Raw genomic sequence first — 25,379 nt, 5'->3', positions numbered from 1 at the left:
TTCAAACAGTTCCTATACCTATACCTATTTTTTATCATTTCTAAGTATTTACAAGAGATATAATGTAGGGATGAGTAATATGGAGTCATGACAAGAGAACCAGAATCAATTAAGGATGTTCTATTTAATATTATCTTGCTTCCACCACAGTAATAAAGATTCGGTATCCATACTATCTTTGACCAAATGGTTCATACCTAAGTATCCTATATTATATTGTTCAAAATCCACAATGAAATGGAACAATTTTAATCTTAATTCAGTAAAATACTTTTCTTCATAAACTGCTTGGGTTGCTTCATCTTCTATATTGTCAAAATTTTTCATATCCTGTTTGAGGTCAAGGATCAAGTTTCTTTCTAAGCACGCTCTGAATAGCTCTTGTTGCGATAAGTTCCAGATATTTCCCGAGCCCTCGCCGTTGAGGCCACTCAAATAGTAATTATCGACTTGCAAATAGTTGTAATGAAGCTGTAAACGACCACGAACGACGGTTTCGGGGTAGAAACTGCTTGGCACATATTTCGATGTCAAACACAATGCCCTGCAAAGTAACCTGGCCTCGTCTAGTGGGATATTGTAAGCATTTCTCAAGGCCAAGTCGTCCAAATTTTCGTCTGTTTTATCCATCCTGTGATCTCTCAACTTCTTGTTTGCATTTGCACTCCAGATTCTAGGAGCAAGACTAGGTAAGATACATGTCAGGGGGGTAATCTCTGGAATAGCGTAGCAAACCACTGGAGTAAATTCAAAAAACGCCGCAAATATAACTGCAAACGAAGGTAATTTCAAAAAATCTTTACGAGTACGTCTGATTAATTGGTACTGATGTCTTGTCATATTGAATAACCCCTCATCTATCGTCTTTTCTATCACATCTGACCTAACGACATCGCCGCGTGTGTTATCATTCAACGTACTATTTTCAACTTTATTCATATATATGGCCTGGGACATTTCTTGAGTTAATTTTTGGAAATTAGGAATTCGAATATCTGTTTGTTTACCTCTATTGTTTAATTGGTTGATAATTTTGAAGTCTTTCTTCATCAATCTATTAAACTCTTTCTTATTGTTCCATACATTGGATACACCTTTCTTGTAAAACTTCACTAACGATTTACCGTATTTTCCCAATTGTTTGGCCTTTAAAATAGCCCCTTTCTGGTTTGGATTTTCAACCTGAACTTCATGATAAATCTCAGCCCTAGGTTTAAGATCAAGTGGCAAAGTGCTTGGTGCATTCAACGCATCTCTTTCTGAGTCAAATGATGGAGATTTATACCAGAGTGTTGATAACAATTGTGACTTGTTAAGCTGTTGATTGAACTTTAGTTTGGAAGCAGGAAATGCAAAGAAGCTGGCTTTCGATCCTGTAACTAATCCCATATCAGACGTAGACGTGTAATTAGGTATAAGTTGAATCAAAAGATTAATGGTTTTCTCGAATAAATTTGAAATTCATGTCGCAGCTACAGAAATAAACCTTTATTTTGCCATCTTATGTTATTATAACCTTGCTTATACATATTTATTGATATCATGACAGCTGAATACACCAAACCTGTTAGAAGGATCACCAATACAGAAGATTTGGAAATTTGGAATGGTTCTCAAGCCTATTCTACAATACTAGACTTCGTTCAGGATCTTCAAGACCTGGTAGTTGGGCTAACCAACGACGCACAAGTTACGGTTTCTTCATCTTCAGAAGAATTATTGAAGGTGTTAGATAAAGTTAATGAAATTATTGAAAACAATCCGGTAGTACATGAGAAAGATATTTCACGTTTTGGTAAGATTGAGTTTAGGGATTTTTATGACGAAATTTGTAAAAAATCGTTCGATATACTAAAGCCATTGGTTGAAAAATTGGAGGATGATCCTAGGATTGAATTAGCTACTTATTTTAATGAAAGTTGGGGTAACAGAACGAGAATCGACTATGGTTCTGGACATGAATTGAACTTCATCGCTTTCCTTGCATGCTTACAGAAACTTGGTATTATTAAACATGAAGATTATCCATGTGTTATCGTGAGGGTGTTCACAAAATACATGACCGTTATGAGAGCCTTACAGAAGTTATACTGGTTGGAACCTGCTGGTTCTCATGGAGTATGGGGTCTTGATGATTATCATTTCCTTCCGTTTTTATTCGGATCATCACAATTGGCTACACATCCTCATATGAAACCAAAACTGATTCACAACGAAGAATTGGTTGAAAGTTTTTATAAGCAATACATGTATCTTGAATGTATACATTTTATTAACACAATTAAAACCACTCCGGCTAATCAAGATCAAAAGTTAAGCTTGAGGTGGCATTCTCCCATGTTGGATGACATCCTGTCTGCAAAATCGTGGGCTAAAATAAAAGAAGGAATGATTAAAATGTATAAGGCAGAGGTTTTAGGAAAATTACCTATTGTCCAACACTTTATGTTCGGCTCAATCATCCCTTGCCCAGATGGTGTAAGTGAATACCATGAACATGATGATGACAGTGATTGTGGTCATGATCATGGTGGAACTGTCAATACGTGGGGAGATTGTTGCGGTATAAAGATTCCAAGTGCCCTTGCAGCTTCTGAAATGAATAAAATTAATAATCCAAACAATAAGCCCATTCCATTTGATTAGGTTTAAGTTAAATAATAATAATACATTTACTAAATATCTAAATACTCGCATATCTATTCAGTATATCCTACGCTTGTAGAAATTAAAATATTTCTTGGTAATGCACCAGGAAATGGTAATAAGACTTTCATCTTACTCTTAGTATCGTCAAATTTAGAAACATGAGCATAACCCAAAACACAAGTATTCATTAAGTCCCTAGCCAGTTTATTATTCTGAGGCAACTGGGTGATAGCAACAATCGAGTTATCCAAGTTCGAAGAGCTAGGCTCTTGCAATTGAGAGTAATAGGTATCGAGGGAGAATTCCTCCTTCTTATCTCCATCTGACATTTCTGAAGCTTCTGGGGTAAATGAATCTCCAGACGGGAGGAATGAAAGGTTTGAATTCGCTTCCAGACTATCAACACACTTGTAAATTACGAAATCTTTCGCATCAAGCTCCGTTTTGAAAGGAGATAAAGGACTTCTGATGGTACCATTGAAATACTCTTTGATACTCTCCTCTTGCGATTTTCTTATATATGCATCATCTACCTCTATAACACCACCACTCTTAGGAACTTTGACAAAGTCTAGTTGGGATGAAGCGATCTTATGCTTGAATTTCTTCTTCAAATCAATTAATAACCTTTCGTTGCCTATAACCACAATTATATTAACTTCGAAATCAGATACAATATTTTCAATAATCGTGAAATCTTTGATTGATAATGGAGGCGTGTCAATGAGTAATCCACTATTTTTGACTGCTATGTCCTCTTCCATACGAGACACTACAGCAACTCCGAGTTTCGATATTTGATATTTATATAAGTCTAGGTTGTCCGAATGGCTAGTAAATCCGTAATTCTTTACCAATGGTTGTTTCGGATTATGAAATGTGGATCCAGATGTCGTTGATCCACCCCAACCATTTACACTTTCCAAGTCAAATGCATCACTGATGGGTGTAGCCGTCAACGACCCTGGCACCGAGAATACACCATCTCTAGGATTCAAATTCACCAATATCGGACTCCTATCCATCTTGCAACCGTATGATGCAAGCGTCTTCACAAGAGAGGTCTTACCCGAATGGCGATTACCCACAACCAATACTCGAGGTCCTGTCTTTTGAGACGAACTATTAACAAAGTTATGTTCAGATATAGATTGACGATACGATTCCAATGCAAAATGCAAATTCATATAATGATTCATTGAAGTTTCTTCACTTATATACTCACTTATTTCGTCGTCTTCATTTGTAGATGTCGAATTCGCTTTATTAGAAACACAGTAGTATTCAACCTTACATCCTTCATCTAATGGGGCATATATTGCATACTTGACTCCAGTAAGCAGAATTTCGACATTTAGAGGTAATTCTGTACCAAATATTTCCCCTATTCCGTTCACTACCTTCAACTTCATAATCGTTCTAAATGGAACTTCAAATCTCCATTCCGATTGCCCATTAATTTCCACGACACTCGATTTATTTAAATTAGAGTCTTCGTCTATATTACTATTCAAATCGCCACCGAACCCTGGTATAGCTGACATCTTTACTTTTCTATTTGCTATTCTTTTATTAAGCCCTTCAACGATGATCTTTCGTTAACTTTTCATTAGTATATTTTAGTACTGCATCTAATATAGCTAACTATCAACCCACTTTTATCTTATCCTTGTAATACTTTCAAACGACTACTGGAATCGTTAATTGTAACTCAATTCTTGAAGTAACGAAGAAATAATCATGACGGATAAAAATGAAGATAAATATGTTATTCACGAATCAATAAGAGCTGGTAAAGCGTTGCTTGTACAACAGTTAATCAATGAAAACCCCAAACTATTATTTAGAAAGGATGAAGATGACAGGACGCCGTTACATTGGGCATGTACAATGGATAATAACGAAATTATTAAGATTTTATTACAGCCTCGAAATGGCATTGATGAAATAGATATCGATGAAATGGTTGACGCAAGCGGATGGACACCAATCCACATCGTATCGGCGTTGGGAAATGTCCAAATATTGGAACAACTTATGAAACTTGAACCGACGCCGGATATAAACTTGGCCACTAACCAAGGGACCACAGCATTACACTTGGCCATTAGTAAGAACCATCTTGCATTGGTGGAAAAGCTTGTTGTTGAATACAAGTGTTCATGTAGGGTAAAGGATAAAAATGGGTTTACTGGTCTACACAGAGCCGCAAGTATTGGGTCCCAGCCAATAGTCAAGTTGCTAATTGAACATGGAAAAGTCAATATTAACGCAAAGGATAATAATGGCTGGACAAGTTTACATCATGCTTTGGCCGAGGGGCAAGGCGATGTGGCTCTTCTACTTGCCAAATTGGGAGCTGATCCTTCTATTCAAAACAATGATTCGCAAACTCCACAACAAGTATCTGTAGATGAGAAAGTGAAACATTATTTTGAAAGCAATATTAAAAATGTATGATATAGCAGTGAATAAATAACCGGTAAAAATGCATGTTTCTCAAGGATAATCTGTGACATTTTATTGTTTGATATAATGTATGCTTTAATATGCTTTATATGAATAAATGTAACCATTTTCAAGAGAACTTTTTGAATTATGTTAGAAAAGCCGTCTAGAAATTTTGCAAATAAATGTTAATTTAGGATAAAAACCAAAATATTAAGAAAGTTTTGAAATAATTCGAAAAAATTCGAAAATTGAATATCTTCGTCCTACGATACATATAAATGTATCATAGACACCATATAATGTATAATTCAATGTAAAGTATTAGATTTAAAATGATATGGTGATTTTAAATTTGCAGCAAAAAAAATATACAAAATTAAAATTGTTTTAGTCAAATATGTATTTTACGAATTAACAGATAATATTCTGTTATATTCTACAATGATACCGCCTCCTACTATCTATGCATTAAAGTCCTGCTTAAACATATATATATATATCTTAAAATACAATTAAAAATTTGATCTGTCAATTCAATTACTCCCAGTCGCACTAGAGAAGTCCAACCTTTTCGGTTTGATTTCTCTTTGACGGTTCAGTAAGTTGACTACCTTTCTTTCCCTCGTTTTGGTATTAAAATATTCAACCTGGGTAGCATAATCAACATCATCATTTTGTACGTTATTGAACGGATTAGAAGGCCTATCAAGTTTTTTAGCAGGAGCAGAAGGTGCCAAGAATGGATTTTCCATCTTCATGGGCTTGATTTCTTCGTAATCTTCGTCATCAGACGAAAAAATACTATTGAAAGAATTACCATACCAGCGATTGACGGTTTTGTCATCTATCACCTGGCCCTTCGGCGTCTGGAGTCCCTTTCGTACACTAGGCTTTTTCTTTATAGGAGACGCGTCTACTGGTGACAATTCATTCATCGATAACTTCAAATTTGTATTTTGTATAAACCCCGATTCGAGCTGCGGCGTGGAAGCTTTAAATACATCGTCATCATCCACCTCTTCTTCAAAATTCAAGTTGTCGTTCAATTTGGACAAGGTTTCAAAACTCAATACCGGTGGCTTCAATGATTTAGTGTGGTTGTATGCTACTTTCCTTCCCGTCCCAACTGTAGATGGTGTAGGCATTAATAATCCCGACAAATCCGTCATTGGTGTCTGTGTACCTGCATTACTTTCCACAGTAGCTTGTTTGAAGATAGCATCAACCGTACTTCTTCTTCTCTTATGCAATCTGTGTGGTGATCTCTGAGGTGTGAACTCGGGAGTTAATGGTACTAAGTGCGTTTTATTCTTATTGTCTGCGCTTCCTTTAAACAAATTACGTGTATTTTTACCCCCTGTGTATGGTGTAGCAAAACTTTCTGTAATCTTTACTGGTGTTACTGGCTGAAACGTAGATGGAGTTCTCATCACCATTGGCTTATGTGGTTTTGACACCCTCGGTGGAGTTGAAGGTGGTACAAACTGATTTGGCATTCTATTATCAAAGTAATGTATTAGCAAATATTAGCGACGACTTTCAAAGCGATTGGAAGTAATAAAAGATGATTTAGAACTCTATAAAGTACGTAACACACGTCCTTGATTATATTATAATATTTGCGTAAAAAGATGGCTGGCTACAAGATCGCACAATTTTCTGATTAAGGGACGATTTTTCATTTTTTTGCAATTTATTAATTATTATACAGAAGAAAAGATAGTGGAGATGGTTATTATGAATTATTTCAAACAAATGTATGTATGCTATTGACACGGAATTTCCGTTTGGACATTTTGACCCCCAAACCGAGTTCTAGCTCGTCGTAAAACTCATTAATGGATTGTCTCATGTCTGAAGCTTCGTAAAGAAGATAGTTATCAGTAAGATCCAATTTTTTCAATTGGTGGTTACGTGTAGGCAGCGATTTGAATGTAAGCTTGTGAAGACCGCACATACTCAAGCCTAGCTCCTCAAGACTATGGCTACTGACAAAACTTTCGGGGAATACGAATTCGTCTACCAAGTGGTTTCTGTCTAAGGACAATACCTTAATATTGGGTGGTAAAGAGATATCGGATGCGATTTTCTTGATATTGTTGTCGCTTAATTTCAACACATGTAAATTTTTTGTAGATTGGGTGTGGTCTGACGAGAAAAGGGGAGCTTTGGTTGAGATAAATGAGATGAAATTGAGTCTTATGTCCAAGCTTCGTAAACTAGGAGGGACGTCCCACGCGTCTAACGTCTGTATCTTGTTGAGATACAATTCTAGGTCTACTAGATGCACCAACTGGTTCCAATTGACAACGTCTTTGGGTCCATTTCCTTCATCGATAGTCAAATTGTACGATGTGAGATCTTCAATCTTGTTGCCGGATATGGATAGTTTCTTGATAGACTTGGGGAATTCAAATACCTGTAAATCCATAATGTTGCAATCGTCAAGGTTAAGAGACGTCATGTAAAAGGGAAAGGTGATTCTGTTGGTTGCCAGGTAACCGGAAAAGTCTAGATGATAACAATTGGAAAGATGTAAGGTATCTAAAAATTCTGGGAACCTGAAGCTTGAGTAGCTGTTCAGCGTTGAGTCGGTTGGTGAAATATCTAATGATTTAAGTGGGGTGAATGATAGATCTAAGTATTCTAATTGGTCTGGTAAATACTTTAGGTTAACCAAGCTCGTGAACCGGTTATTATCGAGCCTTAAGTTTTTCAAGTCAACTGGCCAAGCCAACTCTGAAAGCAATTCTAGACACGAATCAGTCATATCATTATGCGACAATAAGATGGACTTCAAGTTTGCGGGCCATGCTTTATCAGATGATTCAGAAGTAAAACTGCTAATGCTATTATACAGTAGATCAATAGTTTCTAGCGTCGCCGGTAGTTTAGATACATCGATATTTGTTAAATTGTTATACGTGAGCATCAATGTCTTCAAATTAGCAGGAAATATTGTCCTGTAAAGTTTTCCACTATTCAAGCCTGATCTATTCCAAAATAAGTCTGTAACCGAATCAGGCACGTTGATCGTATTAACGTTAAGATGTTCATACCAGGATATGTCGAGATGTTTGAGGTTTGGTGGAAAGTTTATATAGGACCAATCAATAATCTTGTGTCCGAGGAAAACAAGCTCTTGAAGATTCAGGAGTTTGGATAGATGGTTTGTCAAAGCTCCCACTGTTTTGGCCATAGTAGCCCGTGAGAACTGTAGCTTCCTCACATTAGGAAATGATGTAATCAACTCTAAATCCTTATCATCAAGTTCATATCGTTCGATATACAAATCAATTTCACACGATTTACCAATAAACCGTTCACGATAACTGAGGAGCAACTGCTCCAACGACCGGAAATCTCCCCCCGTTATGAAAACCAACCGTCTGGGGTTAACATTGGGGAACTCGCTCAAAAACTCATCGATCTCTCCAAAACTTTCAAAGTCAACTAGCCGTTTTATATGATCTGGATACTTGCATCTATGTGGAAAGTACGTGGGAGACAACATTAGATGCATTTCCTTGGAAAAATACTCCTCTAGTATCAATTCTGTTATTTCATTATTCCATTTCATCATGAACTCAGTTAGGTAGCTGGCAGGCAAATAGCTCAATACCTCCAATATTACATGACTGGGGAGTCGTGGAAAGTATTCCGAGATAAACGACGTAACACGATCCATTAACACCTTCTTACCTACCAATTCTTGATCAAAGATGACTTTTTGCTACTTAATTATCCTCTTCATGTCTAGAATTGTCCCATGAAATGTCATTTTTCAAATTTCCCTGCAGATAGACTGCTTCTTACTAGACTAGAGAGTAAGACAGAGTGCAACACGACAGTCTCGTACATCCCATCCTTAATAAATCGTTCTATCTGCCCTCGTACCGTATCCAATCATATCCAATCCCACGTCTATCCGACTCTACGGACGAATTCTGTGCCAAATCTACCACTATAACCTACAAACCGAATGCCGCAAATTTTAAGCACTGATGCGATTCTATGTTGGACTAAGCAGCCCTCACCCCACTACAGAAAAGTCAGCCCCCAGTTTCCCCAATCCTCTAGTCCTCTAGTCCTCTACTTTATTATTTTGACTGCAACCAGAGTCGTCTACCAATGCTATATAAATTCCAAATTCCAATTCTAAATGTTACATGCTAATTGCTACAGGCTAATTGCTACAGGCTAATTGCCATTGTCCTGCACCACCACAACACCTCCACAGCACCACGTAATCCCGTAAAAACCAACTCCAACCCATCTACGAAGAATCTATAAGCACCAGGGCCCTTGGTTGCGGATATGTATCGCCAAACCTTAACCAGAGCTTTTCCAAACCTTCTATTGGTCGCTGTGAGTCATATGAATCATAGGATAATAGCATAATGTCGTACGGGATGCGTTCGAACAAAGGAACCGCAACGGGGGGATAATGTCGCGTGAAATATTGGATAATGTCGCACGGTTCTCTTCTGAATTTTCTTCCATCCACAAAACACTTCAACTCGTTATAGTTGTTCAAGCAAAAACATATCTAGTTGGCATCATAAGGTATTGGGGTAGACACTCAGATCAATTAGTCGTTTATTATTTTCTGTGGATTGCTTTATATATATAAATTGCATCTTGGCATCGTTGATTTTTCCCGAAACATTTTTTCAATAAAGACTTACACGCTCAGTAAAGAGGAATAGATAATATTAATAGCAAGAGGTAAAAATAACAATGGATAAGCTAATTTCGTCTTTATTATGTTGTGCAGTTGATTCCAAGGATGATAGCGACGACAAAATAGTCAATCAGCAGACTAATAGGAATAGAAGTGGTGGTATGAATAAACCGAGAAATAGTAGCAGTAATGGTATGGACAAAAATATGGGCCCGGAAGAGGGTAGCAAGAGCACGGAGAGGGGCCAAAGAAAGGGCGAGGATAAGGATGTTGGTGCTCGAAATAAGAACAAGGCGAGGGGCAACCCTAAGGACAAGGTTGACCTTGTCGAGGATGATAATTCGGTCAATGAGACGGACACCATTACCAACACAAACGAATCGAATCTCACGCCCAATAACCAGTCACAGGAACAGCCTGCGACCCCCGAGGTGATAACCGACCATGAGGACCCGAATTACCAGAACTCGAGACTCCGGGACACCGAAACGGGCGATATCGAAGAGGAAGAAGTTGTTTACGAGGATAACGACGACGATTCGGAATCGTTTATGGATTTGACCAAGCTTCAAGAGGGTCAATCATATAATGAAGAAACAGGGTGGTTGTTGGGCGTGAAGGATAAGTCTTTTGGTAATAAGAAGTGTCTTGTGTTGGATTTGGATGAAACATTAGTTCATTCATCGTTCAAATACTTACGCACGGCGGACTTCGTGATACCAGTTGAGATTGACAATCAGGTCCATCACGTCTATGTTATTAAGAGGCCTGGGGTTGACGAGTTTTTGGAAAAAGTGGGAAGATGGTTTGAAGTCGTGGTGTTCACAGCGTCTGTACAGAAATACGGCGATCCCTTGTTGGATAAGTTAGATATCTATAATTCTGTGCACCATAGATTATTCAGAGATTCGTGCTACAACTACCAGGGCAACTTTATTAAAAATTTATCGCAATTGGGAAGACCCTTAACTGACTCGATAATCATTGATAATTCACCTGCCTCGTACATTTTCCATCCACAACACTCCATTCCAATCTCAAGTTGGTTCAGTGACACACACGATAACGAATTGCTTGACTTGTTGCCGTTTTTGGAAGATATCTCGAAACCCAATGTGGATGATGTGGGTTTGGTATTAGATATTTCTTTGTAAGAGACTATATCTGGTATCATTACATATTACGTAGCTTTTAACAATGCTGACTTAGGTTCTTTGTTATAAAAGTATAGAATTTCCAGGACCTATTAATAAACATAAGCAGGACTTATGATTAATCTACAAATGCTGCTAATATGTGAATCTTTCACTAATTTCTATGTCAAAGTAATTCCTTTTCATCATTATTATTATTATTATTATTATTATATTACCTTCCCAATTGCAATTGCATTTGTTATAGAATAATTTGAAAGTACTGAAATTGCTGTTGTATCATTTATAGTATACTATTACTAGTATTATTATTACTAGAGCTGCAGGTACTATTAAAAGGTACCCTTCCAGCCACTAGTATTACTGAATATTTAGGATTATATAAATATGCCTAGCTGTATCACTTAATAAATAATCTAATCATCTTATTCACTATATAAATTTATTGCAATTTGCGCGATGGTTATAATCTCATCACAAAATTTTTTCTATAGTTACATGGTTTGATTCATTAATTTAGATTTATTTGCTATAGACTATATATAAACACCATGAAGATAAAGACTATAAGCAGATCATCGGACACATATGTGCCAGTGAGAAATACTCAGGAATCTTCGCTTCCTAGAAATTTAAATCCAGCATTACATCCATTTGAAAGAGCAAGAGAATATACAAAGGCTTTAACAGCCACCAAAATGGAGAGGATGTTTGCCCAACCATTTGTAGGGCAGTTGGGAGATGGTCATAGAGATGGAATTTACTCGATAGCCAGAAACTTTTCTACTACAAATCAAATAGCGACAGGTTCTGGTGATGGGGTTATAAAATACTGGGACATGACCCTGCGGGATGAAGTAATAAGTTTTAAGGCGCATTATGGAATGGTGAGTGGTTTATGTGTTACTCCAAATACTAGCCATATGTTATCATGTGGTGACGATAAGACGGTTAAGTTATGGTCTGTCAGCAAGGATGACTTTGATGCTAGCCAATCCGATACAGAGGTTTACACAAAGAAGGATAATGGATTAGTCAAGACGTTCTTGGGTGAGCATTCATTCAAGGGTATTGACCATCATAATAACGACGATTTATTCGTTACTGGTGGTGCATCCATTCAATTATGGGACATGAACAGATCTAAATATATTTCTAATTTATCGTGGGGGGCTGATAACATAAATACCGTGAAGTTCAATAGAACTGAAACCAATATCATTGCATCTGCTGGTTCTGATAACTCTATTGTATTGTATGATGTCCGTACGAATTCTCCAATTCAAAAAGTTGTCACCAGCTTAAAAACCAACTCTATCTCCTGGAACCCAATGGAAGCATATAACTTCGCAAGTGCCTGTGACGATCACAACGCCTACTTATGGGACATGAGAAAGTTGAATAGATCCTTGAATGTCTACAAGGACCATGTGGCTGCTGTCATGGATGTTGATTTCTCTCCTACTGGTGAGGAATTGGTAACCGGTTCCTACGACAAAACCTTGCGTATATTCCGTGCCAGAGAAGGTCATCTGAGAGAAATATACCACACCCAGAGAATGCAGCGTGTATTCAGCGTCAAATTCACCACCGATGCTCGTTACATATTGAGTGGTTCTGATGACGCAAATGTGAGATTATGGAGAGCCGTGGCTTCCGACAGATCGAATATCAAGTCAGCAAGACAAAGATCGAAGCTCGAATATGATGCTGCTTTGAAAGAGAGATTCAAGCATATGCCAGAAATCAAGAGAATCGCAAGACACCGTCATGTTCCCAAGGTTGTTAAGAAAGCTAATGAGATTAAGAGGACCGAAATTGATGCTTTGAAGAAAAGAGAAGATAACGAAAGAAGGCATTCCAAACCAGGCTCCAAGCCGTTCGTCTCTGAGAGAGAAAAACATATCAGAGGTACTGCGATCAAGGATAATAAGTAGTTTTATATATTCCATCTAATAGTATAATGTATCGACACGTGATGTAAATATGGTCAAATTAAATTGCGGGAAATTCATTATCGGAGTTTCCCAGAGATACACTATAAGAGACTAATCCCAAGTGAATAGAAATATTACTAGTGTAACAGATTGTAAATATATGAAACTGATTGAGATAGGATTGAGGTATTGAAATCAAAAGTATCAGAAGAAGAAGATAATTCAAGATACTTGATTATTTAATGAACAGTGTGCAAAAGTGCATAGGAAAAATACAATAAACGATATCAAGCAGTAGTATTCTAGTGATATAAATTCAGTTATTAAAGTTGGGTTGGAATAGAGATAGTAATATCAGTATCTGGAGAGAGGTTAAAAAATTTAAATTTGAATAGAGAAGGGAATTATCAGTAGATAAATATGCCGGATAGACACAAGCTTAAGCTTTTTTCACATTTCAAACATCCATCGCAAGACGATTTGTCACCATCGACGTCGAATCAGTCACATGGAGGACGTAAGATTTTGGGAATCCATTTGGGAAAACATGATTCTGTTGAATCTTTAAGTTCACCAACATTGACCAATTCGTCGGAACATCATACTAGTAATACGGTTAATTCATCTCAGCCACAGATACACACCAATGCGTCAAAAGATGATCCGAACCATAGTTTCATGAAAGCGAACTCAATGGTGGAATTGAAGCGGTTTTTTAAGCCAGGGAGAAAGAATTCAGTATCGAAGAAAAACGAACAGAAGACCTACAATAACCAATTGCATTCTCCACCGGCGATTGCCGGAGCAAATAATAACACTACGAAGGATTTATCATCAACGGCCCTTGCGACGTTAATCAACCAAACTTCGACTCATTTGCTTAACAATGCATCACATGTAAGTGCTCTGAATAAAGATCCATTTACTGATGATGAATCTACCTTGGTTAGAAAATATGGTAAACTAGGTAAGGAACTTGGAAGTGGTGCTGGTGGTTCAGTTCGTCTCATTATCCGTCCTTCTGATTCAAAGACATTTGCGGTGAAGGAATTTAGACCGCGTAGAAATACGGAATCTTTGAAAGATTATACAAGAAAATGTACAGCAGAATATTGTATTGGATCTACATTGAAAAACCCTAATATAATTAAAACCATTGATATCTTGCATGAAAATAATAGATACTTTGAAATTATGGAGTATGCCCCAATTGACTTCTTTGCTGTCGTTATGAGTGGAAAGATGTCTAGACATGAGATTAATTGTTGTTTAAAACAGATTTTGACAGGTGTGAGCTATATACATTCATTGGGATTGGCCCACAGAGATTTGAAGTTGGACAACTGTGTTTTAACAAACGATGGCATTTTGAAGATCATTGATTTTGGTAGTGCAGTAATATTTAGATATCCTTATGATCAGCATGGTAACCAGAAAGATAGTGTTCATCCATGTCATGGGATTGTTGGTTCCGATCCTTATTTAGCACCTGAAGTATTGAAGCATTCTAACTCTTATAATCCGCAACCAGTGGATTTGTGGTCTATTGCCATTATATATTGTTGTATGACGTTGAAGAGATTCCCGTGGAAGATTCCTAATGCCGATAAAGATAACAGTTTCAAATTGTACTCTATGGAAGATGACAATTGGCATGATTACGAGTTAAGTAATGAGTGCCATAAGCTATTATTACAACAACGTAAATTGAAGAATATGATTGCAAGACTGAACAGAAAAAAGAAGGCGCTAGAAGGCGAAAACGCAGAGGAAGATTTTGTTGAGGCGACTCAGCAGGAGAATGAGCAAAAACCAAGCGAAGACGATATGAGAGACGATACTAAAGAAGCTTCGAATGATGCATCCGAAAGGAATTTGGATGGGATAGAGGTTTTAACAGAAGATAAAATTCAAGATATACTCGCCCAATTAAAGGCAATTGATGACAAGTTAGAGCAATATGAAGCTAAAAAGAATGAAATGAAATTAAAATTCAATGAAGTTAAGCAAGAAAAACAACTTGAATCTCGCCAAGAGTATGACAACGGGGAGGTTCACCAGAATACAAGTAATTCGGAGAAGGATAGAGATTCCTCATCTCATCATGGCAAGAAGAAACAATCTCATAAACAAATTCACGGCCCTTATAGATTAATGAGATTATTGCCTCATGCATCCAGACCTATAGTACGCAAGATGCTTCAAATCGACCCGCATAAAAGAGCTACGTTAGAAGAGATTATGGGAGACGAATTTATTAAGGAGATTAAATGTTGTACCTTAAAAAAATTCATCAACACTGACGATGATGGAGTTCCTTGTACTGAGGAAGAAGAGGAAGTTGCAGTTAAAGGCACCCCTGCTCATGAACATACTCTCGTATCAGATAATGGTGAAGTAATTAATGCATAGTATTAAATAGTTTAATGAATAATGTTAAATTGCATCGTAAAAGGCACGTGATTTTATAGACACTATAGATATGAAAAGGAGGTTTAATAGAATCGTAACATAACGTTGCTATAGAACCATTACTACCAGTTATACAAGCCATGCCTTCACATCTGCCGACACCTCTCAATCAAACGAAGTTGAAGACTTCATTGAAGATGGCAATTAGTAAACTTAAGTTTATTCAAGACAAAAAAACTGCATTGACTAAACAACAAAGACGCCAATTAGCAGATCTATTAAACCAGGGGAAAGAATCGAGTGCTAAGATTAGAGTAGAAAACATCATACGAGATGACATATACATCGAATTACTTGAATTCTTGGAATTGTACTGTGAGTTGTTACTTGCGAGGATATCTATTATTCTAGATCAGACCAGAACTACCTGTGACCCAGGATTAAAAGAAGCCGTACATTCAATAATATATTCTGCTCCTAGCACAGAGTTGAAGGAATTGACCGCGATACGGGATATGTTGGTGTTAAAGTATGGGGTTGAATTTGGAAAAAATGCTATGAGCAACGAGGATGGGGCAGTTCCCCAAAAAATCGTAACTAGATGCCAAATAGAAGCACCGTCCGAAACATTGGTAAATTTGTATTTATGTGAAATTGCAAGGGCTTACCAAGCTCCCTACTCGGGAATGAAGGACTTGGAGCCTTTAGACGTAGAAGATGCATCGGACGAAGATGCCGATGACCTAGACGATGACCTAGACGACGATAACGATGATGATGAGCCAAGTGGCGGCGAAGCTTTGCGAAATGAACTAGAAGTAGAAGATCCTATACCCGAGAAAACACCAGAACCTAAGCCAAAGAAGAAGGCTGCAACTGCAGCTCCTCGTACAGAGCAGAATGATTTTGACTCGTTGAAAGCACGCTTTGCTGCATTGAAAGGAGGCCCCAAATAATTTGCATAGTATTTACAATCTTATACTACAAATCTTTTGAATTATTATTACGTACTGTTAGTGATAATAATGTTATACATTGTGCTGTAGCCGTAGAACTAATGATTTATGTGCGACCCGAAATTTTATAAGTAAATAAACCAAATCTTATGTTTTGAAGCGATTCAACAACAGATTATAGCTGCATATAGTATGCTTCAACCGCAGATATTGACCGCGAGGCAACAGCAAGAGTTGAATAAAGCAATTATTCAGTATATAAAGCCTATAGCCGAAGAAGCAAATGATGGTGATTTAATCCAAAAACTTTCAGAAAGCTTAGATGTCCCGTTAGGCTCCATTGATGACAGTGTTATTCCTAACTATCTAGAAAAGAAATGGTCAACAGTACTAAGACTACAACACAAGATTATTGATTTAGAGGGTGAAGTAAGTAACTTGAGGACGGTTATTGATTCACAACAAATAGTTCCGTCGGCATCAGCATCTGTTATTGGTAAAGATAAGATTAATTGGTTACCTAGCTCATCTATAAAAGCTTTCAAAACGCAGTCACATCAGTTGGTACAATCCGTATCGATTCACCCAGCTCTTCCAATAATACTTGGGGGATGTTCCGATGGTTCACTCATTATATGGAATTTAGTTAATGATGAATCTTTAATTCCTGAGAAAATAATTAAAGCGCATATAAGAGGTGTAAACACCATAGCTTGGTCCAAAAAGCCAGTAGATTTATCAGGCAAAGGTAGTGAAGCCAAAGGCATTGCTCATGTTATGGCAACTTGCTCCTCTGACTTATCAATTAAGATTTGGGATGGAGCTACATTTAAGCATATAAGAACTTTAACAGGACATGAACATACCATTTCATCTATCGTGTTTTCAGCTTCAAAACCTAATATTCTTTATTCAGTGTCTCGTGACAAGTCTGTTAAAGTATGGGATTTAGTGAATGGATATTGCATCAAGACTTTCATTGGGCATAGTGACTGGGTTAGGGATATAGACGTCATTAGTGTTAATTCAAATCTCTTACAGGAGCAACTGGATATTAATCCAGAACTTGGTGACTTTTTAGTTACATGCTCTAATGATCAATCAATCAGGTTATCGCATGCGGAATCAGGAACCGGTTTATCACTTTCAATTGGCCATACTCATGTAATTGAATGTGTCAAGTTTTTGCCTTTCCATTCAAACTATATCATAGACAAGTACATTAAAGAAAACGAATCACTTTTTCCAAATATATCACCAGAGGTTCTCGATGACCCGAATTATACAAATTTATTAGGATATAAGTACTGTATATCTGGTGGCCGTGATAATAGTGTTAAATTATGGCTTTTACCACCCCCAGTTTTCAGGCCGCATAGACATCCTCTTCCTTCTCAATTAAACAACTCCCAGGGGTGGTTGATTGCAGATTTAGTAGGCCATCAATCGTGGGTTAAATCTTTACATATACACCCAAATGGAAGATTTGTATTCAGTGGGAGTGATGATAAAACGATTAAGATCTGGGATCTTTCCAGTTTGAATGTTAACGGTAGGGTTAAGTGTGTAAAAAACTTAATTGGTCATGAAGGCTTCGTAAATGATATAGAGTTTGCAAGCTTTGAAATTACGAATAATATCCATGCTTCGAAGACAGCGGACGATGGTAAAACAAAGACAGAAGAAGATAGACGCAACGAATTAATGAAATCAATAGAGTCCAAAATAAGATGCTTGTTTATAAGTGGAGGAGTGGACAATTGTATAAGGTTATGGAGTTGAGAAATTGTATTTTTATTGTATAGTTAGATAAGATCACTGAGGAAACTATTTAGTTTTAATTATATATTGTGAAGGTGCTCGTTGGGCCCATTCAGTCCAACTTCCATCATAGACACGTATTGGGATATTACATTGAATAACTGATTCCAAAGCTAATCTTAATATGACTGCCGTAACTCCAGTTCCACACATAACAATTATTTTCTTACCATTCGTGGCATTTGGTTTAGAAAAATCTATGCCAAACTCTTGTTTGAAAAGATCTATCAATTCTTCTTTGCTCTTATAAGTGTTATCAGATTGATTGAGAACTTTAGAAAATGGTAACGATAATGAAGATGGAATGTGTCCCGATGATAAGCCAGGTCTAGGTTCAGGGGAGGCTCCTGAAAACCTATCAGAGGAACGAGCATCAAAAGTGACATATTCTTTATCTAATTTACCACTTTCAATTAGTTCGAGTAGTTCTTCATAATCTATAACTTGGTTTCTATAATTCTCTTTGACATCATCTTCAGAAATCGGTTCGTATTGTGGGATATCTGAATCCGAACTTGGGGTGCTTAATGATGTAGTTTTTTTTGTCTCTAACGGATATTCATACTTTTTATAGGTATTATAGTTATCCAAAAGATAAACCTTACGATGGCCATGGAGTGACAAGTTCCAAGCAGCCCTGGGACTTGAAAATATACCACTCTTGTCATATACTACTAATGTATCACTTCTGCGAATCCCTAAATCGGTCATAGATTTATTAAATATGTCATATGGAGGCAACATATGGGGATATTGTGAGTTAGCAAGACAAATAGAATCAAGATCAAAGAATGCTGCCGACCTAATACGGTCCTCATTCAAGAATTGATCTTTCCCGTTAAACGGGGAATTAGGCATATACCATGAAGCATCAATTGGAATTACTCGGGATTGACTGGATGAACTCGACAACAACGCCCTAAAACCAGAGGGTGAAACAATTCTGATAACTGTACTTGACATATTTTCCTTAAGTTCTGGAGAATCAATTGATTTATTTACATACATATTCATCAACTAAGGAGTCGGATCATTGTGGATTCAATCGTGTTCAACACGTGAAGCCTAAATGGATAAGCGAAAGCTGCAAAATTCTGTCAAATATATATATTATGGCCGTATTTATAGTATTTATTCTACAACATTAAGGTTTTCACTTAAACGAGAGGTATCTGCCTTCATAAATTCTCTCAAAGCCATAGTGGCATAAGAACTTACACCCAATTGCATTCTTAATACAACTGCTTTTTTGTCGGCATCGGCACTACTGGATTCAATGACTCGGCTGATATCTGGAATAGGCTCTCCCTTTGATTCGGCTTCTTTCTTTAAATGTAAGATTTCCAAATCAGTTCTAACTAAGGATTCAGTCGATTCACTGTAGTTGACAATATCGTATGACAAATTACTTGGTTTACCCATAATTGGCCTGTACGAACCAGCTAATGAAAATTCTCTCACTCTTCTAGCCATGTTGTGGGGATCCAAACCATCTTTGGCCATAGCATCAACATAGACTTGTTCTAACTGTTTGTTAGAAGGATAAACGATATCGAAACCTGGAGTTGGTAAAACAACGTCGTAAATTGTGTATTTACCACTTTCGACTTCTTCTTTACTTAATGGTCTGGCCCTAATGTACTTGTCCGTTGCTACATCTTCCTCAAAGTCATCATCTTCCTCTAAATTAGCCCCAGTTTTAGTTTCTTTATCAACAATAACTAAGTCTCCTTCTTGTACTTCTAAACCAAATAACTCAAATCTTTTGGAAACCACTAAATTCCAAATGTATGACTGATATGCATGGGCATACATTATTCTCAAATTTCTTGGAATAGCCATGATACTTTTGAAGTAAGATTGCTTGCCGAAATTTTCATCGTCATCATAAGGCTCTTTACTCAATGTACTCAAAATGGCATGCTCAGCAGTACAACGACGTGGCATCTTTTTGAGGGCCATCGAAGCATTAGTAGTCTCCGCCCAGATACGTCTTGCCTCAATAGAATCGGGAGCTACAATTTCTTGTTCAGACAAGATTAATTCGACAGCTCCTTTCCAATCTTCCTTTAAAATGAAAATACCAAGAACATGCGTGGATATCGAAAACGTCCCAAATCTTTGCATACCATAATAATTGATATAACCCTTGTCTTTTAGCGATGTGAAACATTTTGAAACTACGTCTTCAACATTTTCTTCTGGATTAAATGATTTAATGTCCCTGATTGTGATTACAAACTCATTACCGTTTAAATCACCCAAACCTAATGATTTGTCTTCATAAGCAAATCCTCCTAATACAGCATTCTTCAAACCTTTATTCAAGGAGCTTACTCTAGCAACTTTACCACGATGGATGCAAAATCTCTGACAAGTAATTCCTCTTCTATCTTTAGTACCAGCGTATCTGATACTCTTCGAAGGAATACGCAAGAATTTAGAAATAGTAGAAGCCACTTCCATAGTTTCTCTGTTTTCTTTGTATACAGTGAAATGCAAGAAATATTTGAATGGACCCAAACCATAGTTTACAACTCCATTTTCATCAACATGATTAATACTTTCTTGGGGGTTCTTTCTTCTTGGATTCTTTGAGTTCTTAGCCAATGCGATTCTAAACGTATTTTCGGCTGAAGTGACACTTTCCAATTTACCTTGAAATGATTCACGAAGTAACTGGTGTAACTTTCCACGGGTTTGCTTTTCTGGGAAACTCGTTTTGGTTTCCATATTACTACCTGTTGTGAACAACTTTTCGATTTGTTTTAATTCATCATCTGTAATTAACTCTAACAAAGCTGCACGATTTTCATCAGTTAAATCGTACTTTGATTGAGAATCTTCTTCAGTATTCTTAGCCTCTTCCTCAGCTTTTTTAGCCTCCTTAATTTGCTCAATTTCTTCAGAAGTTTTGTTTTGCAAATCAGCTCTCTCCAGCTGTCTTTTTTCAAGTTTCTTCTCCTTTCTTGTCTTTCCAAGGTTGACACCTTCATCTAACAAACGCACAACTTGGCCATTAAGATCAATTTCATTAACAAGGAAATCAGAATACCTTTGTTTAATCGTACCAAAAAAGCCACCACCGGTTCTATTAGCCTCGTTAATATATTGAGTTATACCAACTTCATTTTCTTGAACAACTTTGGTAGCTCTAATTTGCTGATCAAGTTTCAATTTTTTAGATGGATCGACAGATTCGTCTAAGTTTCTTTTTACGGGATTTACCTCTTCCATAATTGATTTACACCTCGTTTTAAAAATCTTGGGAATCAATCTATGTGGTACCGAGAATATTTATTTCTTAAGTCTATACATGAACTATTGATTGATAAATAATTTGTAAATATTTAATTTTTCTTAGTTGAATTTGAATTTTTCATCTCATCGAATTTCTGCTATACAAATAAATACTACTCAAGTTTACCGAAATTAGTAAATTAGAGAAATATATCCCTTAGCTTTGCTTATATAGACCTGAAATATTCAATGAATTAATGTACATTCTAAGACATGTCAGCATTAGTAATTTATTATTTTATGGTGTATGTATGGTGCTAGTACTATCTGACTATTTTCTATTGCCGCAAATTAAAGTCACAAATCCAATATAAAGTATATACATATATAATTACTTTTTCATTAAATATTGTATATTATCTTACTCTAGGAAACGTATTGCTTATAACTTTTGCTAAATCGATTGCTTTTTTTGAACATTTTATACCATATGTTTAAAAAGTTGGCCCCCATCGAGGCTCTTTCTATCAACAAGGCAAGTCCTCAAAATCGGTTACAGTTGACCCACATTAAAGATCCCCCTACATTAGACAACGAAACTAAAAGTTCCAGGATTACTTCATTAACAAGCATGTGGAGTGATACTACTTATCCTGAGAAGAATGAGAAGGTTGGTATCAGAAGACTCGCAAGAGCCTGTACCAAATCATTGAGTCAATGGAATAGTGGAGTTCTTAATTCCGAAGACGAACGAAACGACTTATCTACTCGTTATTCAAGAAATAGCTATTTATCTAACCGGTCACTCCTTGAAACAGATTATAAGAAGCTTGCTCATGTGGAAAAGAAACATGAAAATGAACTAGAACTCAGAAGATTGAGAAAGCTTCATTTTGATAGACCTACTTCTACTGGTGACTCAATAGGTAAACAACAGAGAAAGGCATTGGGTATCTCTAAACCCTCGTTAGAGAATATTGCCAACAATTCACTAAGGGAACCGAAATCCGATGTGAATAAGACATCCAGGAAACCCCTGGATTCATTTCAACCCAAGAGAGTAGTAGTTATCAAAGACGTAATTACAGCCTGTGGTGCTAAGAGTATCGTCTCGCAAATATGCGGTGGACCATTGGAACGGATAGTGTTCCATGAACATAAAAACGGCTTAATGATGGAACTATACTTTATCTTTCCCGAACACGCCAAAAATTTCTATAACTTTGGTTCAAATACAGGCTTATTAATCTTAAACGGAGAACGCTTGTCCTTAGAATGGGCCAACAGAACTAATACAAATGAAGTTGAACATTGCCACCCATTCGTTCCAAAATATTTGATGCACGAAATTAATTATTATGGAGCCCGAAGATGCTTGATATTCTCTAAGACCGTACCAGATAAGTTAACTAGACGCTCACATACAATGCATTATCCGTCTCCAAGGACACATTTATCGAGAGACCTCGATATTGAGGAGATTAGGAAGGATTTCGCAGCCTTTGGTGAAATAATTGATATTGCATCCGTAATATCAAGAAAACTCTGTTTCTGTTTACATTTTGCAGATATTAGATCAGCCATATTAGCTAAAAAGGAATGTGAACTTGAAGGTAGTTTATTCTATTCAAAATATAATAATTGGTCAATTTGGTATGGAAAGGATCCAACGGATAAACCGTGTCTTTCAGTGTAGATCTCATCAAGTTTTTTAGATATAATATACGTTATCAGCTTTTTAAATATATAATTACAATTTAGGGTCATTTAGACTGTTTAGACTAGTTCTGAAGGATTGTAGATTAGATGAAGTGTAAAATTTAGGCAATAAGTAGACGATGCTATTACGCTTCCTAATGCGGAATAATGGTAAACATTCGACAATTTTAAAATACGATTTGGAATTAAGGACAAAACACCAAAACTAATATTTACTTTTTTACAACAAATCCACTATAATCGAAGTTAAATAGAGATGTCTCAACAGAGAACGCCATTGAGGTCAAGGTCATCGTTGGCAAATTTCTCTACAGCCGGAATGTCGACACCACTGCAACAAACAACGAAACCTCGCGCTACACTAACAGAGTTAAGAAGACCACCATCTTCACGGACAATGAGACCAGCGTCTCCTAGAATGACAACAACGAGGTCAAGACCAAGCTCAGCGATGGGGAATTTATCTAGTGGTAGTAGCAGGCCAACTACACCTTCATTTGTCAAACAAGTGCCATATACTGGAACTATTACAGTTTCGATTAGGCCAAATCCCCATAGCTTCAATCCAGCACACTCTCCCTGGGAAATTGAGCAATATTCAAATACAATTAATAACAGATCGGACTCTGTTTCATATAGTTTTGACAATGTGTTTCCACCAGAGTCTGCGTTAACTAACAGAGAGGTCTATTATAAATCATGCTCTCCCATAGTCAATAAGTTCCTCAATGAAGGATTTAATGGAACTATATTTGCATACGGAATGACAGGATCTGGTAAGACATTTTCAATGAAAGGAAGCGATCAAGATCCGGGGTTTGTTAAATTATCTATTGACGACATTTTCAGCAAGATTGAAAATGACAGAGGAAACAAACAATTCAGTATCAGTATAACCTACTTGGAGATATATAATGAGAAAATAGTAGATTTGTTGAATACATCGTCTTCAACAGAACTTAAGATTAGAGATGATCCCGTATATGGTACTAAAATTGTTGGTATTACGTCTCCAGTTATAAATTCTAAAGAACAGCTTTTACTGTTAATCAAAAAAGGTGATAATAATAGAAAGACTAGTGCAACTGATTTTAATGCAAGATCATCGAGATCACACTCCATCTTACAAATTAAATTAAACACCATTGATTTACTTAATAGTACAGAGCAAAACTCAACACTATCATTATGTGATTTAGCAGGATCAGAAAGAGCTACATCAAGCTTAGAGAGGAGAAAAGAAGGTTCGTACATCAATAAATCTTTATTGGCATTGTCAACAGTTATTAATAAATTATCACTTTCGTCATCAGGATTAAGTTCACCAAATACGGGCAATGATCATATACCATACAGAGACTCAAAATTAACACGATTACTACAACCTGCATTATCTGGGTCCTCATTAGTACTGATATTATGTACAATTCATTTAGGATCACTTAATTCAGCCCACAGTCAACAGTTTATATCTGAAACATATAATACTTTGAGATTTGCTGCAAGAGCAAAAGATATAGTAATCAACGTCAATAAAAATCAACAATCATCGATAGGTGGGGCTGAAACAGCTAGGCTTATAGAAGAATTAAAGAAGACTATTGAAAACCAGAAAAATGAAATTTCCATGTTAAAGTTACACTCTAGTGATGATACAAATATGGATAATTCTGTCATACTAGAGAAAAACATGAAGATTGCACAGGTAGTAGCCGAAAACCAAATATTAACAGAGAAATTAGAACATCTTACTAGACTAAATGATCTACAGAAGACAGAAACTATAATATTACGCAATGATACTTTGAATGATTTGCTTGGAGCAGGTATCGATAATCTGCTGCTGCAAGTGATGATGGCTAACTTAGAGGAGTTTTATAAAAGGGTAAATTATGAAATAGATGAATGCAAATCGTATATTGGCCATTTAGAGAACCAATTGAAGATAACACATCAGCAAAACGCATTCAAGAATGATTCTAATAACGGCGTGAAGGAGCACCTGGATAAACATATGGATGCAGTATTAAAAGACCAAGAAGAAGAAATTCTCCACTTGAAAGAGTTATTAAAGGATAAAGACCATGTTATTAAGAGTCTAACGAAAACGACTAAATTACGTAAGTTGATTGATTCAAATTATAACGATGAAAATAAACAATCTAATACTATTAATGATCCCAATGATAAGGAAAACCTCTCTAATTTTAAAGAATTCAATATAAATCTGAAGAAGCCACATGTTAGTTTAGATATTTATTAATGCAAAACTGTACAATACAAGACGAACGAACGACTTTAATATACAATATAATACAATAAAATATGATATAATATTAACAAAAGAATATAAAAA

At 36.5% G+C, this 25,379-nt stretch overlaps 15 protein-coding genes across 15 annotated transcripts; 9 read left to right on the top strand and 6 right to left on the bottom strand. All coding sequences in view use genetic code 12, as the record gives it.

The window, feature by feature from the left end:
- Window positions 1-120: 120 nt before the first annotated feature.
- DEHA2C12606g (DEHA2C12606p) lies at window positions 121-1,389 on the bottom strand (the record flags this gene model as incomplete). Its single annotated transcript, XM_458223.1, has 1 exon — window positions 121-1,389. The coding sequence occupies one exon, from the start codon at window positions 1,387-1,389 to the stop codon at window positions 121-123; it is 1,269 nt and encodes a 422-aa protein (XP_458223.2).
- Window positions 1,390-1,542: 153 nt separating this feature from the next.
- DEHA2C12584g (DEHA2C12584p) lies at window positions 1,543-2,646 on the top strand (the record flags this gene model as incomplete). The annotated part of the gene is made up of 1 exon (XM_458222.1): window positions 1,543-2,646. One exon carries the CDS (start codon window positions 1,543-1,545, stop codon window positions 2,644-2,646), a length of 1,104 nt encoding a protein of 367 aa, XP_458222.2.
- A 53-nt stretch (window positions 2,647-2,699) lies between these two features.
- On the bottom strand, window positions 2,700-4,193 carry DEHA2C12562g (DEHA2C12562p; the record flags this gene model as incomplete). The annotated part of the gene is made up of 1 exon (XM_458221.1): window positions 2,700-4,193. The coding sequence occupies one exon, from the start codon at window positions 4,191-4,193 to the stop codon at window positions 2,700-2,702; it is 1,494 nt and encodes a 497-aa protein (XP_458221.2).
- A 196-nt stretch (window positions 4,194-4,389) lies between these two features.
- On the top strand, window positions 4,390-5,109 carry DEHA2C12540g (DEHA2C12540p; the record flags this gene model as incomplete). Its single annotated transcript, XM_458220.1, has 1 exon — window positions 4,390-5,109. One exon carries the CDS (start codon window positions 4,390-4,392, stop codon window positions 5,107-5,109), a length of 720 nt encoding a protein of 239 aa, XP_458220.1.
- A 524-nt stretch (window positions 5,110-5,633) lies between these two features.
- On the bottom strand, window positions 5,634-6,596 carry DEHA2C12518g (DEHA2C12518p; the record flags this gene model as incomplete). Its single annotated transcript, XM_458219.1, has 1 exon — window positions 5,634-6,596. One exon carries the CDS (start codon window positions 6,594-6,596, stop codon window positions 5,634-5,636), a length of 963 nt encoding a protein of 320 aa, XP_458219.2.
- Window positions 6,597-6,847: 251 nt separating this feature from the next.
- On the bottom strand, window positions 6,848-8,788 carry DEHA2C12496g (DEHA2C12496p; the record flags this gene model as incomplete). Its single annotated transcript, XM_458218.1, has 1 exon — window positions 6,848-8,788. The coding sequence occupies one exon, from the start codon at window positions 8,786-8,788 to the stop codon at window positions 6,848-6,850; it is 1,941 nt and encodes a 646-aa protein (XP_458218.2).
- Window positions 8,789-9,840: 1,052 nt separating this feature from the next.
- On the top strand, window positions 9,841-10,938 carry DEHA2C12474g (DEHA2C12474p; the record flags this gene model as incomplete). Its single annotated transcript, XM_458217.1, has 1 exon — window positions 9,841-10,938. The coding sequence occupies one exon, from the start codon at window positions 9,841-9,843 to the stop codon at window positions 10,936-10,938; it is 1,098 nt and encodes a 365-aa protein (XP_458217.1).
- A 551-nt stretch (window positions 10,939-11,489) lies between these two features.
- Window positions 11,490-12,875, top strand: DEHA2C12452g (DEHA2C12452p; the record flags this gene model as incomplete). The annotated part of the gene is made up of 1 exon (XM_002770159.1): window positions 11,490-12,875. One exon carries the CDS (start codon window positions 11,490-11,492, stop codon window positions 12,873-12,875), a length of 1,386 nt encoding a protein of 461 aa, XP_002770205.1.
- A 420-nt stretch (window positions 12,876-13,295) lies between these two features.
- On the top strand, window positions 13,296-15,287 carry DEHA2C12430g (DEHA2C12430p; the record flags this gene model as incomplete). The annotated part of the gene is made up of 1 exon (XM_458215.1): window positions 13,296-15,287. The coding sequence occupies one exon, from the start codon at window positions 13,296-13,298 to the stop codon at window positions 15,285-15,287; it is 1,992 nt and encodes a 663-aa protein (XP_458215.2).
- A 140-nt stretch (window positions 15,288-15,427) lies between these two features.
- DEHA2C12408g (DEHA2C12408p) lies at window positions 15,428-16,243 on the top strand (the record flags this gene model as incomplete). Its single annotated transcript, XM_458214.1, has 1 exon — window positions 15,428-16,243. One exon carries the CDS (start codon window positions 15,428-15,430, stop codon window positions 16,241-16,243), a length of 816 nt encoding a protein of 271 aa, XP_458214.2.
- Window positions 16,244-16,435: 192 nt separating this feature from the next.
- Window positions 16,436-18,025, top strand: DEHA2C12386g (DEHA2C12386p; the record flags this gene model as incomplete). Its single annotated transcript, XM_458213.1, has 1 exon — window positions 16,436-18,025. The coding sequence occupies one exon, from the start codon at window positions 16,436-16,438 to the stop codon at window positions 18,023-18,025; it is 1,590 nt and encodes a 529-aa protein (XP_458213.2).
- Window positions 18,026-18,070: 45 nt separating this feature from the next.
- DEHA2C12364g (DEHA2C12364p) lies at window positions 18,071-19,078 on the bottom strand (the record flags this gene model as incomplete). The annotated part of the gene is made up of 1 exon (XM_458212.2): window positions 18,071-19,078. One exon carries the CDS (start codon window positions 19,076-19,078, stop codon window positions 18,071-18,073), a length of 1,008 nt encoding a protein of 335 aa, XP_458212.2.
- Window positions 19,079-19,195: 117 nt separating this feature from the next.
- On the bottom strand, window positions 19,196-21,301 carry DEHA2C12342g (DEHA2C12342p; the record flags this gene model as incomplete). Its single annotated transcript, XM_458211.1, has 1 exon — window positions 19,196-21,301. The coding sequence occupies one exon, from the start codon at window positions 21,299-21,301 to the stop codon at window positions 19,196-19,198; it is 2,106 nt and encodes a 701-aa protein (XP_458211.2).
- A 493-nt stretch (window positions 21,302-21,794) lies between these two features.
- DEHA2C12320g (DEHA2C12320p) lies at window positions 21,795-23,000 on the top strand (the record flags this gene model as incomplete). Its single annotated transcript, XM_458210.1, has 1 exon — window positions 21,795-23,000. The coding sequence occupies one exon, from the start codon at window positions 21,795-21,797 to the stop codon at window positions 22,998-23,000; it is 1,206 nt and encodes a 401-aa protein (XP_458210.2).
- A 279-nt stretch (window positions 23,001-23,279) lies between these two features.
- Window positions 23,280-25,286, top strand: DEHA2C12298g (DEHA2C12298p; the record flags this gene model as incomplete). The annotated part of the gene is made up of 1 exon (XM_458209.1): window positions 23,280-25,286. The coding sequence occupies one exon, from the start codon at window positions 23,280-23,282 to the stop codon at window positions 25,284-25,286; it is 2,007 nt and encodes a 668-aa protein (XP_458209.2).
- Between the last annotated feature and the right edge of the window lie 93 nt (window positions 25,287-25,379).

Source organism: Debaryomyces hansenii (genome assembly GCF_000006445.2).
Source record: "Debaryomyces hansenii CBS767 chromosome C complete sequence".
NCBI classification, from domain to species: domain Eukaryota; kingdom Fungi; phylum Ascomycota; class Pichiomycetes; order Serinales; family Debaryomycetaceae; genus Debaryomyces; species Debaryomyces hansenii.
This window is presented reverse-complemented; position numbering and strand designations above follow the sequence as displayed.